The 16,779-nt window shown below is 42.3% G+C and overlaps 1 protein-coding gene across 10 annotated transcripts in view; it reads right to left on the bottom strand.

The window, feature by feature from the left end:
• Positions 1-1,639: 1,639 nt before the first annotated feature.
• The window catches only part of LOC111249056 (gamma-aminobutyric acid receptor subunit beta-like), a 136,810-nt gene continuing 121,670 nt past the window's right edge, over positions 1,640-16,779 (bottom strand). For 9 of the 10 annotated variants that reach the window (XM_086986727.1, XM_086986724.1, XM_086986726.1 and 6 more), the window contains 4 exons: positions 15,961-16,032; positions 12,384-12,635; positions 4,294-4,362; positions 1,640-3,663 (listed from right to left, as the gene is read on the bottom strand). In XM_086986727.1, coding sequence (XP_086842853.1) covers positions 3,280-3,663; positions 4,294-4,362; positions 12,384-12,635; positions 15,961-16,032 — 777 coding nt within the window. In that variant the 3' untranslated portion in view covers positions 1,640-3,279. The remainder of the gene's footprint in view (positions 3,664-4,293; positions 4,363-12,383; positions 12,636-15,960; positions 16,033-16,779) is intronic. The other variant, XM_086986729.1, reaches the window with a different exon arrangement.

A 16,779-nucleotide genomic window follows, 5' to 3' on the forward strand; every position in this document is an offset into this window, starting at 1 on the left:
TATATTATAATCGGTGCTATCTGTAAATAAACGGCCGTCAAAATATAGGCTATAATAGCACAACACGGTGTCACATGGAGTATACAGGTATGTTAGAAGATTCATACGTAGAGATGATATAGAAAGCGGTTATGGGCAAAATAAACAGTAAACATAAGAACAGCGGCAACAAATAGTGAAAGTTTATGCATGTGGCAAGCCAGCTTTCGTTGTTACATTTGCGTATGCGGCACAATCTACTTTCTCCAGGCCAGTTGGCCGTAAGCACCACTGCAGCAGATGCTGCCATCGCATTGTTGCAGCTCAGCAATACGCCATTACTCAGATGCATCGTGAGGGTTATGCCGATGTTGAGGATGAACAAGAGAGCAACGTTATAAAAACGACAATGTCGAGGAAACGCCAATAGATACAACACAATACCAGAACAATCAGCACTTGTTATCGTTGTCGCCGCTGTTGTTGGTGTCGTCGTCAAATGAACGCCGAACACGGCGCGTCGAAAAGCGCATCGCTATGAGCGTCAGCTCCATCATCGCTATTGCTGCTGCTGTGGCACTCGCTATCGATGTAACGAGAGAAACGGGGCGGGGTGCCCCTTTTTTAGTTTGTGATTGACGCTAGTGCCTTTTCATCTACCTGGCATCCTTTTTTGTCCGTCTCTCCGCCTCTCTGTAGACATTATCATGGCGATATTGCGTTTGTGTACGATATTGCCTGCGCTCGTCTTGACGCTGCTGCTGACGCTGTCTGTTGTTCCGCTGCCAGATGGGTTGCAGCGGCGACGGAAACAGTCGCGACTGCTGCCGTTGTTGTTATTCTGGTGGCCTATCTTTCGTTTCTGGGCGGTGACGGTGGCTAATAGTTGCTGCTATCGTGGCAAATCGGCAGCGGCTACCCGTCGCGGTATGGCCGATATCTGACGGTGAGGACGGATGTGGCGACGGCAATTCTTCCGCCGCTGCTGCTGCTGCCGCCGCCGGCTTCGAAGCAGTGGATATGCGCTGCTCTCTCAAAAAAAATAGTCCACACGGAACGACTTGAATATGAACACCGCACACTGTGGTGCGCAGACAAGCAGACGGCGACGACGAAGTAGAAGATTCCTTTTTCTAAAGGGGTGTCATCAGTATCACCATAATGATCACAACGATCATCATCACCATGACCAAGCGGCAGCAAGGTGTCGCAGCAACGGCAGTAATAACCAGGATCGACAATACAAATACACTGACCGACCACGAAGCCGATGACGGCGAGGATCGTGAAGACGACGACGACCACAACGACAACAACAATAAGCATTGTGACAGCAGTATTCATGGTGGCAGTAGCAACAACACGGTCATGATCATTATTTGCATTGTCGTCGTTATCGCGTTTCGCTACGATCGTTATTATTGGAGGGTAGTTTTGCCGTAAGCAACGAAAGGCCACAGTAACTACTACTACCACTACCACTACCACCACTACCACCACTACTACTACTACTACTACTACTACTACTACTACTACTACTACTACTACTACTACTACTACTACTACTACTACTACTACTACTACTACTACTACTACTACTACTACTACTACTACTACTACTACTACTACTACTACTACTACTACTACTACTACTACTACTACTACTACTACTACTACTACTACTACTACTACTACTACTACTACTACTACTACTACTACTACTACTACTACTACTACTACTACTACTACTACTACTACTACTACTACTACTACTACTACTACTACTACTACTACTACTACCACTACTACTACTACTACTTCAACTACTACTACTACTTCAAGTACTACTACTACTTAATAATAATAAACATATTAACCTTATAATCCTAATAACAGTAATACTCATAATCGTTTAGACCTTACGTTATGATCTTATACAAACGAATAACGGTTAGTATTAATTAATATATTGATATAATTGTCTCTTTCCAGTTATCTATTAATATTCTTACCAGATTCATTTTTCCGTTCGTTTTCTTTCCTTCGGTTTCTCATCTATGCGAAGCCTGTGGAAGAGGGGTAGTAGAGAATCAGAGCAGTGGGTTCGCTGCTGTCTTATGTAATGATGGCTTCCGCTGCAAACCTTTCATTAGTTTACCTTAGCACTTAACTTTGCATTCAGCCTGCTTCTTCTGAATGAATCAGCATGCATTCGAGGCACTTGTGATGCCTCGTACCCTAAGGTTTCGTTTGTTTTTTCTCCATCATCGTCATTCTGACTTATTGATTAATGAGCCTCTTACATCGATTCGTTTGATACCAAGTATCAGTATATTCTTTGATTTCATCTCGTCTATTGTGTACTTTTAGGCTTATAATAATATTCAGTGTTGTCTCGAAAGTAGTGGCCACTGTCTTTTAGGACAACCTCGTGATGGCTTTATCTCAGCCAACCGGGTGACCGATGTAAGGACACTAATCAGCGTTTAAACATTCTGTTGATAATCATTGTTATCACCACTATCGATTGCTCGCGCTTAACTACCTGGTATCATTCAATAGAAAACGATCACTGTTCAGCCGGAACGTATGGGTCGGCCAGTTGTTGTTTCCTCTACTAGTTCATTACTTGCGTGTGTTGTACGATCTTTTTCCGAATACAGAGCTATGGATCTGGCCGCTTAGTCCGTTTGTTTGTCGGTGCCACAGGCGTAATAACGACAAAAACAACACGTGCTTGATTTTCTCCGTCGACGATAGAATTTTCGGTAGAGATTTCCGTTTCTACAGGTCTGATCTGAGATGTAGCTCAGCGTGTTAGCTCAAGATGCTTGTTTTCATGGAGACCTAGCTACGAGCGGCAGAGGCGGAAACTTGGTTACTGTATAATATTTCATTCCCGTTCTTCTAACTCCTACAATTTGGTGCTTCATGCTCCCTTCGTGCTGTTGCTATTTTGTTATTGGTTCATTCGCTTGCTGCCCGACAAAATCGTACGTTGTTATTTTCAGCTTTGCATATAATTAGGTAGGTTGACTGTGATATAATTGATTATGGCGCTGTCTCTCGAGCTAGATCAGCTACTATCCAGTCTATGCCATTTTTCAGTAGTAGTTATTAGCTGTTGATTTTGCCTGCCGTAGCAAACGGTATCGTATTCGGCGCGTTAGTCTCCGGATCGCTACAATGGCGACATCAGCATCGATAAGGAGAGAGGCTGTGTGTATGAGCTTGCAAGCAACGTAAAGCTGTATAGGTTTTTGCTTAGATTCCATGACGATGCACCGCGTTAGGTACGTTTCACCGCCGTGATGCGTCATCCGGTACGAGGTCCTGCGGTAGAACATCACTAATATGTAAATAGATGATCCAGTACATTAGGTTGAAGCAGACAAAGCAAACGGGAAATACGACTCGCGAATACTTGTCGATATCCGATGGAGACACTCCGAACAATTTATTCGGATTTTTGAAGAAAGCTGTCTCTAGCGAGTCGGACATCGGCTCTTGAAGCAATGCCGTCCCGTGCCCGACACTGCCAGGCGCAGTCGACAAATTTCCTAGGCTGATTGATAAGCCGGCAGTTGGGGGAGGTTGCGATAAGGCGTTCTCCAACGAGGACGTCGTTCTGTGCAGCAGACCTAGTCCGCTCCCTTTCGAATCAATCATTCGTAGACGAACCTCCTAAAAAGGAATAGAGATAACGAGAAACAGACAGAACTTCAGAGGGCGAAAAGAACAATGTCCTCGAATTACAGTCAACATACCGAACACAATAGATGGAAAGTGACGGAACGTGATAAGCATCTGATTTCGTAGTTCACGCGGAAATTTGCGTAAGTTCTCTACGAAAGCTAATGCTCTGCATTAGTGCTGATTGCCAAGATAGAAACTTAATGTCTCAACTAAAGTTAGTGGTCCTTAATAGAAAACCGACTTGTTCAAGTCGATTACTGTTGATAGTAATAACAAACTAATTCTGGAAGATATTAACTGAAGATGTTTTACTGTTAACTTCTTTGTCCTGATATGAATTTTGAAATTTTTTTTTTAAATGAATGCGACATCAAGCATCCACCCGTTCTTTCAACCAGAAAATTAACGTAACTTTTTAAGGGCCGACATTTTATTGAAGACAAGAAAGACGTAGGTGTAGATGAAAAAGATGATCGTTAGATACGTTTATTAGTAACGATATTTTTACGCCTCAGTGTAGCATTCCTCTTTCACACAGAAGTACAATGTCGTTCTGTTAGAGAATTTCCTAATTTTAATTTAATTTAATAAGCAAATAGTAATTCATTTTAACATTACTTGACCGCTTCTAAGATCCGATGCAACATCAAGTTTCAGTATTAATTCGTTGAGGAAGATACCTGGATACTGCAAAGAAGAACTCTATTTAGTGATCTTCATAATTATTTATTGTTTTACATAAAAGCTCTCACAGGTTGGGTGTTTTTTGATCCCTAGATAGACACGCTGAAGACACATACTCTAATAGATATGGTATTTATCAAGAAATACGGCGACACAAGGCTACATTTTCATATATGCCTTCTCTGTTACTTAACGTTTTATATGGCTTAACTCAAAATACGTCTGTGATCGATGGCAGGATCAAAAATAATTCCCTGTCGCGTTTTAACAATAGGATCAACTGAAAGCTCCGCGAAAAATCTTGATTCCACCAACGCATTTTTAGAAGTATCCAAAGCAAAAAAGGCTTCATTTGTTAATTTCCTTCTGTAAAAGTGCACAATTATCCTTATGCTGCACTATTTTCTATACGTTGTCGTCTTACTTCTTCCAGCTTTACTACCCCTTGATACCGAAATCAGTAAGATACACTACAAGCAGAAATAGTTTGTTCAAGTAACGGGGCAATACTCAGAAGTCAATCCCAAAACAGGGCCGTGTTGACGTTCCGGGAAGAATGCATGTACGTACATAAAGCAAAACCACAGTTTACAATATATATGAATGAGACTGAACCCATAGGTGGTAACGGAAAAGTCTCCCTACAAAAATGTAGCATTTTTAGAAGAGACTCGATCGTCTAACAATGATAGATCATTCGGTTTCATTTTTGTCGGGTTTCCTTCTTTCCTCTCCTCCCTTCTCACTGTATATACATATCGTTGCATATCGTTTGCAAGCTGTTCCTCCAACGTGTACCTTTCGTCAAGTACTCTGCCTCTTGAAGGCTAAGAAGTCGTCTCAAAGTAGACGTACCTAGGAGTCGTTATGTGTTTTTGAGTTCCGTCAACGTTGGTCGTTAACAACAGTTACCTCCAAAGCCGCTTAAGTGCTCCTGTACATTGGTACATTGCATGGTTGATTGTTCTATAAAGGCGAGATCTATCCTAATTAATAGCTTTTTAAGAAGCACCAGTGGTATTGTATGAGAATATTTACGGAAATTCGTTGTATTTAAAGCTGTTAACAGATTCTTCTCCGACCCAGCAAAAAAGCAAGATCTGGATACAAAGCGGAATTCAAGAACAACAAGGCCAGTTTATAGGATGCACTCAGCGGCAGTTCCCTAACAGTCAGTCAGCGAGAAGGAAACTTTGATACTTTTAGAACCACCAATACTGGCTAAAAGAATTATTTCCGAACTTACTGCAACAAACCGACCCCACCGGAGGGTCACGAGGAGAAGCTTTTCTTGGTATCACCCATTCGTAGGGTTTTGTACTGAAAACCGTGTACCGTCAAAAATCATGCCCGCCCCTTACACCTAAAATGCAATCTGGTGCCAAGAGCAAGATAGCAGGAAACGGCTGACTCAGACAGGCAAATTTTGCTTCGATTTATTTCCGTTTCGTGCTCCCTTGGAACCATATTTCAAGTCGCCCCATGTCTACACCTTTTCTAGAATTCATCCAGTTTATACACGATCCTAAATACAGTGAGTTCCATTGCGCGGGGGCGCGCTGACTGGTTTTCTTCATCGTAGTGAAACGGCCTGTGGGAAATGAGTCGTGGGGTTTTGCAGGGACTTAAAGATTCGGTATTATTACTGAACGCAGACAGTAACATAGAAAATGAATATTATACACGTGAGCAGATACGGGTGGAACAGGTGTGGTATTCAATATGGTAAACCATTAAAATGATTCTCCAACTAAGATAAAATCTCAAATGTCCTATGTCGTCGATCAGTTCTAAAAATTATCTGGGTACGCCTTCAGGTGGAGGAAATAATAAGATGTGTACAGTGTTCCTTTAGATGTATAAGAAATATCGACGTGAACTTGGGTCAGATAACGCAATCTCGGCGGTATTTACGTCTCTTGGCGACGTGGGGACAAGTGATGTCGGATGCCGACTGTTGGGCTAGCGTGTATAGTTTAGTTCTTCCCTAAACAGCAGGGTTTTTGGAGGGACATTTCGCATCGGAATCAACTTTTCAACTGTGTAGAGTCGCCATGCATCGCGCTCAGATTACGCCCATAACTTCTACAGATCAGCTTAGTGAACATAGGGGGCATAGACAATAGATATTCGCTTTGCATGAATATCTCGTGCGACGCCACATCTTCGAGGGCTGGTATATTGGCCCCAGTAGGTTCGGACCTAGCTGCATTCAAAAGATCATTCCGTTCACTGCAAACTAATAATTCGCGTGAAAAATAGAGTTTAGTCAGCGTCTCAATTTATTTTTCAATAAAAAGCATGGATTGCCCATGTTCCGGCGCTAAAGTCTTTGAACGGATACAGCCTGGTAATAATAAGAAAAAAGGTCCTGGAGGTTTGCGTCTCCGAGCTGTACAGTTATTATTCGTATTGCAATGAACTGCTAAGTCGTGTCTAGTAGATTCATATTGAAACTCGCTTCAAAGAAAGCTCCGTGTAGTGCAAGCTTTCAGTTTGCAGTAAGCTTTATTGCAGATGACTCCATTATTTCGACCCGGCTGGACTCTTAACTCGGTTATCTAAACTCTATAGATGTAACTGCATACTCGTATAAATTGCAACCTTTTTTTTTCAAAGCATTTTCAGGCTTGATAAAAGGTGATGCAGCGCCTAACGTAACGTACGGGGCACTAGCGGCGCAGGGGGTAGAGACGAAGCCATTTAGAAATAATCCTCTGCCCTTTTGCGTACGTTACGTGAACGTGAAGTAAAAGTCACACGGTTAGAAAACTACGGGCGAGACTCAAGGGCACAAAGCACCATTACGAGCTGCAATGTGCCTACACTGTTGAATAATGAAAGTAAATAGGTGATTCTATTTAAAACATAACCACCCAGCTCGGTATATTCAAAACGAACTGTGTAAAAATGCACGAAGCTTCTTGTCCACAGTGCATAACCAGAACATCATAAGGAGGGGTGCGACCAAAATTAGTAAAGTACTTACCCAATGAAATAAGTTGTGCAACGTTACCTTGCTTAACAACTTCCAACGTTCGGCACAATATTTTTGCGTGAAAATATCACGAAGTCATTTGACAAACGTTGTTCTGAGCTTCCAAATGTACCCATCCTATTGCACATGTATATAATGGATGCTATGTGGACCAAATGCATACTTAAGATGACCATTGCGAAAAATTCTACATAGCTGTGTTCCCCAAAGACTCTACGTTGATATAAACATAAGCATGTTTCACTGCCTTTTAATGTGCTACGGCCACCGAATAATTATGAGTTTGGAAGTTGGTAAAGCAATGTAAGTACTAGAGAGTTATAAACACTGTAACAACAGAGCTTATCACGGAATCCGCGGAATCATCTTGATTCGATTACAATCGACCAACAGCGTGGATCAACACCATGGAAACAAGGGCCTATTAAAGATAAGAAATCTCTCTAGATGTGTAAGGAGTGCCTATGAAACCTCCCTTGAAAACCTGAAGACCCTCACCCCTTTGATGGAGACGATTTGACAAAACTTCCGCACCGAAGAATATTACTGGAAACAAGACTGGAAAGTCTTCGCTCCCGGCGAAGGGGTAGATACATATATATATCAAAATATATAACCAGATCGTACCCTCCCTCGCATTGTATTGTTTTTTAACGTGTCTTAGGCCGGCAATGTTGTCAAGTTGCTCCTTGAGCTAATTGTTAGTTATATGGGGGTGCCTTCTGCGGAAACTCTTAGGGGCTTGTGGAATAGTACGAGTCAGAGCTTATTTAACGCAGGTATTAGGAGCAACCGTTGCTACAAGAGGTAAGTGAATCCTAGTAATGTTTCCTTCTACCATTTGTCCCATAGAAAGCTGACAAAATATTATATTATAATTTTCAAGAAAATAGGTGAATTAAGAATGTATATGTTCTTGGCCCATGCCCAAATGGAGCCCCACAAAGTAAGACTATCTGAGACGGTCATCGGTGAAATGCAGGAAGAGATGTGATCCCTGCTAGAGAAGGCAATAATCGTCTCGCTGGCTAGATCAAAGATTATTTTTGCTTACGACGCATTCGCGCTTCTCAAGGAATACTCTAAGGATGAAGTCATCAAGCGACTTATCGGACTTATAATATAACCTCAATGGAAGGCTCTTTGTGGATTTAAAAAGGCTTATCATACTCAAATACCGCATTGCATTTCAAGCAGCAGCATCAAAGCAGCATTTGCAGCTTTTATGGACGCGTTAACAACGACGAAACTTTTCTATACTACCTTTATTTGATTGCTAATGCAATTAGGCTAAACAGTGACTACAGCCTTCCTGCAGTTTTCTGAGAGATTGCCGCACACGTTTATCCTGTGGTGACTGCTAACAGCCTTTTGTTGGTCAGCCATAAAAGGATTAAAGCCCCCTACAGTCTAAGGGCAAAAAGGTTCTAACCTTTAAATTACCGTGATGGTCAGCTACTTTGCCTTGGAAAGCTCTCCCCTTTTCTTGGAAGCGCTGAGCGCAGTGACATATATGAAAGGGCTAGAATGTCAGTCACTCTGTCATCAAACATAAGCCATTTGCCGCGATGGAAAGTTAGTACGATCCGTTGTTTCCCCAATGCACGCCCTGTAACTTTCTTGGGAAAGAGACTCCAGTCGACCGCAGAGTCGACCAAGGTACGATGTGAGTGGCGCACGAGCGCCGCGCGGGGGAAATTAATGTTTTGGGTATAACATTCAAGACCGCCGCTACACGTCGTGGCAGACTCATGAACGATCGTGAGAAACTGCAGGGATTCAAGGTTGTTGGCTCCACTTGCGCCTCGTGTGGAACGTATCGGCTACTTGGTTCAACTGAGCTTTTCGCGGCAAAGGAATCGGTTGGACAACTGCGCTTCTCACTGAGACAAGACTGAGAAAGGAAAACGCACTTGTATACAGGCGAGAGCGGCTAAAACCATTAGCTGAATACAGATAATGATACTGTAATGAAATACTGAACTCTGGAACTCGAGAGTCTCTGTCTAACGGTTTCTGTTACAGTCTATATATTTATGTACGTGCTTCGGCGGCTTTACGCGGGATACAGGGTAAGGGAAGAGGATGGTAGCCCTTACGGCCATGTTATGGTGCCATGTATCATAACCACATTAAAGCGGACCATCCTTGGGTATGGGTTTGGTGCCTCTGGCATACGAGCACTGCATTGAAGAATTATGCATTTGGCGTGACTTGTGCACGATTGTTTGTTTTTTTCGAATCGAAAGTTAAGCAACTGTTCTTTGTAATGAACTCGTTGGGTTGTAAGGATGCAACAAGCCGATTCGAAATAACGTTTTAATAGTGTATGGCTATAATCAGGAAACGAAATTGATGGGCCTAAATGAGTGAAGAATAACGTTTTTCTAAAAAAAAATCCAATACACGGTGTGTTAATCATTGTCGGTAAGTGAGAAGTGTGCAGAATGGCGATTAATGTGCCCAGTAGCACACACAGTATTGAAACGTTTTGGACAATAAAAAAAAAGTGTTGTTGTCCTACGCTAACATCCTTGAAATCATAGGGGGGGGGGGGGGATAAGAAATCAGTGAAATTCGTCTGGATTTTATAGCCACATCACATTTTCCGATATATATAATTTGACTGTTCTATATATTCTAATAGTTTTATCACTTTAACTGCGTGTTACGACAACAGCTAGGTCCGTCTCAGTTTTAAGTTGCCCTTTGATAATTCCTACATCAAATCACGCAGAGTCTTCCAGCAGGCCTATGTAGGCTCGCTTCGTTCCAACAACTATTAGCAAGTCTGAGGACGATATTATATTCAGCGTACTTAATGTTTCAGGCTTCTTTTTCGGATACTGACCTCGTCGAGTGCATTTCTACGACCTCTCCTCTTCTTTTGATATCTTTTACTTACCTTGCGGCCACGTGTACTTTTCTCAAATAATCCGATTCAAGTAGAATGTTTCATGCCAGTTCATACGGGTCTGATAGGATCTGGCGACCGCAGAAAGCTTGCAGGCCCTCTAATGCTAGCTAAATGGCTGCCCTCCAAACAGAGTAGCGTTCGGAAAAAAAGTCTATATGAATAAGCCTTGAAGATAATATTTAGCTTATCCGAATTTTACTGGTATGAGTACTACTTCGCTTGTACAAATACATCGTTCCGTATTTTCCTCGTTTTACAGAAGGCGCAATTACTATGGTACCATGATACCGTGTGTTCATCACATAAATTCATATTTGGGAGCGCACCTTGTGAATGCGCCGCGGAGTATCCCCGGGTTTTGCCGTCTACAGATACAGGGAGCGTAGCGGGTAACGTTTGTTCACAGAATAAAAGTCTTGGCAGGTTTAAAAAAGTTCGCGCATCTTTTGCCCGCGTTCTCGCATTGCGGGGTTGCCATAAAGAAGCTGCGTCTGGAAATGGTTTTGACTCGGCCTGTCCCTCCAAAAGTTTGTTGATTTTATACACAGCTGGGAGACGGCTTCCTGCGGATGAGTGACTAGCAGGGAAATAGCTAAACGCCCTCTTCAAACTCTCTGCGGTTGCCACCGCATAACGCCGAAGGCCACTCGAAAAAGCGGGTAAGTCGGTAGCGACAATGCACAGGGCCACATCGCATAAACACTATGCTAATTCGGCCCGGTATCACAGCGAAACTAGAGTTCAGGCGCGCACAACTCTACTGCATCCTACCATCCCTAGACACTACCGCATGGTAACGGTAAGACACCCGATGGTGCCCGACAACGCAAGAGGTCCAGCACCCCCAGTTGTCTTCAACCAAATCCCGTCCGCTACTGCGGAACTCACTAAATCTACTTTGACATCGGAGGGTAAGAAAGACGACACGATGTTCATCTTCTGCTCCTGACAAAGGTACATATACCGAAGTCCACTTCGAAGTTGAATAATTTTCCGCTTTACGGTACTGCCTCGCCGTTCTTTTACGGAAAGTTTGTTGGTAGCAAGGAAATGCTGCTAATGATCCCAGCGTCGATTTTCTAGCAAGCGCGTTTCAGGCCTACCTTGCTTCAGAAAGCGTCGCCCTAAGTCGGCTCGTCGATGCTTAAGACTTACAATACGCCGCAAATGGTGGGGCAGTTTTTACAACCGCAACTCGTATTTGCCCGCAAGACCACTTAACCCATGTGACTTTCCGCATATTATAACTCCATTAAAATGCTCCTCTATGGACCGGTGATTATGACCTGACTAAGTTCGCTGATGTTATTCAGAGAAAGCAGTAAGTAGAAAAGGCAGAGGCCAGAACTAATGCAGCTTAATGAGCCTATTTTATCCTGTGCCTCTCTAAAGCTTTTAATGAGAGTCGTGCCACTAAGACACAGCCACTGCATTGATTGGAAGGAGTTATAATGTTACCACTCCATGGAAAAACTTCGTAACATCCAACGAAATACATTCCGGATAGTAAATAGCCTAATTCGTTTATGTAGATAAAGTTGTGAATAAGAACGTTGAGAAGTCAGGAGGCAAATTATGTATATATTATTTTTTGTGATTACGGTGACCTAGGTCAGAAGTAGCAACCTATTTTGCCTTTATCCTCAGGCCAGTTGACTGTGTTATGAATAATTTTTCATACTTCGTTTTTTTTTTTTATCTATGACAGGTTACAAAACCCAGCGATGACCAAATCACTCTAAGCCTATTGCCATAGGCGATGCCTAACACCGTGGCCTGCAGTAAAAATAGCCCATCACTTCCATTCCACGATCATATGCTGATTTATTTCTATTTGCCTTTGACAACAGTAATGAAAAAACTAATATTCATATCACGTCTTTATTATAGAGTTTATTCGTTAGTTCAAATTGCCTTTAGTTTTGAATGCACTGTATAATGGGTCTTGACGCCATATCTCTTTTTAATCTCATGACACCTAGTGTGACACCCTAAGATACGTGCAGCTAGTCAAAGCCTATTCTTCTATCGTAAATATATACCCTAGCTCAAAGAAAATTTTGAATAAGAAACCATACGTTTCAAAAAAATATAATAATGATACTTCACCATAGGTATCGATGTTGACGGCGCCACTTGCTGTGCGGTGATAGTCGTGTTTGTTGTCGTTGTGGCCGCTAGGGTGGTCGACGTGGGTGGAGGCAAAGTGGGCTGGGAAGGGCAGCCGCAACTCTGGGTCGTGCCTCCGCTTCCGCCCATCCCAATGCCTCCACCCGACCCACCGACTCCTATTAAACCACCTAGAACAGCTCCTGCACAGCACGGGTCCGCTGGTACACCTCGCCGGCGTTCGTGTAAACTCTTAAGGTCGACGAACACGTTCGGGCATGTTGCCGTTCCAAAGAGAAGGAGCAAGACCGAAACATAACGGGACAGGGAGATAAACGCAATACGAAGTTAGTCGAAACGAGGGAATCGGTAACAGGAAAGTTAGTACTTCTACTTCTGTTTTGGACTAATAGCATATAATTTACTTATTTGTATTTTATGTAATCATACATAATATGGATGACGAGGTTTGGTTTCTACATATGACTCTCCCAATAGAAGGCAAACGTTGGAAAAAGGTTTTCGTACAATTCTGACTAGAGTTGTATGAATGAAATTAACGAATATATAATAATATTACTGCCTGTTTACACGCTATCCCCGTACAGAGTGCTGCTACTGCTTTCTCATGCAAATGTTTAGACACCTTCATGCAGGTCATTGTTACCTAATGCGCGCATGGACCACGTTTGCGTTTAATATAGCCATGTTTGACTGTTAGTTGTCTTTTAGCTTCTGCCAGATATTATTAGATTTTCAACCCGGGATATGGATTTGGCAAGGCTGGCTGTGTTTGGAGAAGGTCCAAGAGATATGGTTATCTCCATCTAAGTAAAGGCATCCAATTTTATGCCCTATAATAAACTCTATTTATCATTTCCGTACCCAAAATTATCGTGTCACTGAAAAAGGGCCTGGACTTATCAAACTTCGCCAGAATTTAGGGTTTACTAATGATGATGGGTAACTACTGTAAACACAAAATGCATTCACGGTGAAGATGTGCATTCGTAAACATTCTCCCGTTGGTTCCTAGAGCATTTTAGTTAGCATTAGTCGATCTGTATAGCATTCGAGCATCGATGTTCATCCTGTAGCTACATCTTTTCTTTACTAGTTAGGCGCATAACGGTATGGCGTATCTTAGATTACAACGAAGGGCTGATCGCGCAACGGATCTAAGGTCCAATCGCGTGGCGAACGTCTGATTTGTCAAGTACACATCGACTTTTTCCGAATCGGAGGAATGTAGTATTACATTGAGGAACCTCAGCAGGAAAGATTTCCAGGCTTCTATTGAAAGCCATAGGGGAGCTTGATTTAGTTTTATTATCATTGTTACTACTCGTATATCGTATCTTTTTTTAATAACTATAATCTGATTGTTACCATCGCTGTTGGGCGTCTTTCCTCCATTATCAGAAAAGACGTTTGGACGAAGTACGATGCAGCTGGAAACACTCTTATCTAGGGTGGCAATGACTTCCAACAACGCATCGTTTCTATTAAATTTATTTTTAGTTCAATCACTGACGCGATGTGCTCGGATCGCTGAAGTGCACAAAAAAATGGCGGCTCGATATCTGATTTTCAGCAAATTGCTTCGATTGTACAGCAAGGATGCTAAGCTAAGATAGCATCGAAATGGAAGAAGCAACTACTTCACGGTCGTTGGCTTGTCAAAATCGGGTAAACAGTTCCCGTATAAACTCGCAAAACGATGATGTAAGACAATGTCTCTGAGTAACGTCTGTCATTTAGAAAACTTACGGCCGCAGGCAAGCAAGCCGATAGCAATAAACATACCCGGCACGCCCATGTGGTCTCACTACCTAACTAGTCGTATTCCGCTGTTAGGACGTGATGTGCATATTGAATAAACAAACAAAGCTAAACCCGCATCATATTCCTATTTCTGGCACGCGATTTGGCTACTAGAAATATCGATTACAAATTGGATTTCATAACACTCAAATGAAATTGATTTTGATCTAGCTTACTGTTGTTTCTGTCAAATTATGGGGAACTACTGACTCATGCTATACAATTGTTGTCTCAGTTGCTTAAGTCCACGGTACGTTTCACTGAACTCATTTGGCAAACACTGTAATTCCAATTCTCGTATCTTCTATTCACCCGAAAATGCTTATCGAAGTAACGCTGCTCGGTCGCATCGTCCCGATGAGGCAAACTCTCAAAAAAAAGGGTTTGCTTATCACTCGGCTTGCAATTCAGCATAGATATGCGTGAGGTTCTGGATAAGGGATTTGGGTCGAGAAAATGAAGCCGAACTTTGCCGATTCGAGGATAAAGTTGGGCATTGGTTTCAGGGGAGGTGTTGCCTGCGTTTAGATACTGGCCGCCGATGTCACTAACGGACCTAGGATCGTGATAGTCAAAAAGACTGGACCTTAAGTCAGCGTGGGCTCTGAGGGATGGGAGTAACCGCTTCTTCCTCGCAGCCCCAGGTCGGTTTTCAGTGATATCACACCTACCCCTGACCGTGCATATAAGAATGGAGGGAAATAGGCCAACAGGTTAAGGGATAAGTACAAGGCGAGAACAGAGCAAAGGCAGAACGGGGTCACCAAGAGATTGAAAAGAGAAGCATACAGCAAAATATGGTGAGGAAGGCAAGACAGGGAAATGCGTAGCTAGAGGGCTCCAAAGCAGAAACCTTGTAGAGAAAGAAGCCTCTGTGACGATCACGCACCGCCCCCTTAGCATAGTTACTCGTTCAAACATGATAAAATTTCCGCATTGTTGTACGTATACGGGTAAGTAGCTTCTGGAACCAACTTAGAGAAGTTCTGAGAGATAAGATCGACACGGTCAGAGCACGCTAAATAAACGTATGTAAATACCATAAGCAGAACACTACACTGTAACACGTTGTTTGCAGAGAAAGATCGAATGCAGTATTTGCTCGCTGGAGCCCTTAAAATCTGCTGTCAGTGCGTTTAGGCAATGTCTAATTGCGAGCTTTATGTATATATATATATATATATATATATATTGGTAATTAAAAATGAGCGGTTACAAAACATTGCAAATTATTTTTATATGCAAATGGACGACATGGTTTGCAGTAAGCTGAAGCGCTTTTCGATTGGCACCATCAACGATTACTACTTATGTATTTTGCCTGCTGATAACTATTCTTGGCGTGACGTGTCGGACTCCAGCGACGTGAAACCCATCTACATTTACGTATCTGTATGTGGCTCTATGGCACTGCGCCTTTGAACTTCATTCATCCACGGACTATTCACTAAGCGGTATTTAACGGATGGTTAAAATCTGAATCGTACACAGGTAATTCTGCCTGCATTATGCCGATGCGAAGCTTGACGACGTTCCAAATCGAGTTCAATTTAATTAGGTTTTTTCCAACAAAGCTTTTGACGGAGTCATTGAGGAAATTCCAAAGGAGTTCTAATCTTGGATATTACATTTCAAAGAGGAAAAGGTAAACAAAAGCTTGATGCACGTGACAGAAACATCCTGCTTGATGGATAGTCTCAACGTTTATGCTGCTTATTCTATAGAATTAATTTACAGCCCTAGGTTTACCTACCATGTAGGTTGGAGCTGTAGAAACTTCTCGGATCTCCCGGGGCGCCGCCGTCGGGCACACTTGACAGGTGCTCTGTAAAAATTCAACATGAATACACATACATACAAAAGCAAGGGGGATAAGGCGAATCTTTAAGGATACACTCTACGGTTCACTATACAGTCTGATGTTTGCTTTTATAAATACATATCTATGCCTGGTATTTAGCTTCAGCCATTGCTTCTCCCTTGGTAACTATTCAATAAGCCCGGCCTAAATATGCATCGCTTCGAAACGTTTTGCTGTAGATCTAAGCGTGAGGCAATAATCCCGAGCGGCCCACATCATGTATATAGTCCTAAAAAAACCAGCAGTATTTTTGTCGGCCTAACTCGATTTGAGACATAGAGTTGAACATTGATTGTATATTATTCCGACCAACAGGTAACATTATTATTATCATCCACTTTTTCATGGCGCCCAATTAGGCAAACGTGTGACACCAATCATCTTGTATGTTCAAACCCCAATAACATACATCAATGCGAATGCAACAGATTGCCAAGCAGCTAATTAAAGCTTGAACACTTCCTTAAAAAATATAGGATAACAAACTGTGAATAAGCTTTAAAACGGTTAGAATTTTTATACAGAACATTGCCTAGCAAACAAATACCTATAGGATAACTTCAAAACCCGATCTTCTTTTTCTTGCTCTCAAACTGCCCGAAAATGCATTATACATGGCAGCTGAGCACCAACCCGTGCCGATCTTCTCTAGTATATTTAAATATATATATATAGCTTCTCTGGTAATATTCGTTCTGCAAAACAGTCCAA

This window comes from Varroa destructor, unplaced genomic scaffold (genome assembly GCF_002443255.2).
Source record: "Varroa destructor unplaced genomic scaffold, Vdes_3.0 BEIS01000004.1, whole genome shotgun sequence".
NCBI classification, from domain to species: domain Eukaryota; kingdom Metazoa; phylum Arthropoda; class Arachnida; order Mesostigmata; family Varroidae; genus Varroa; species Varroa destructor.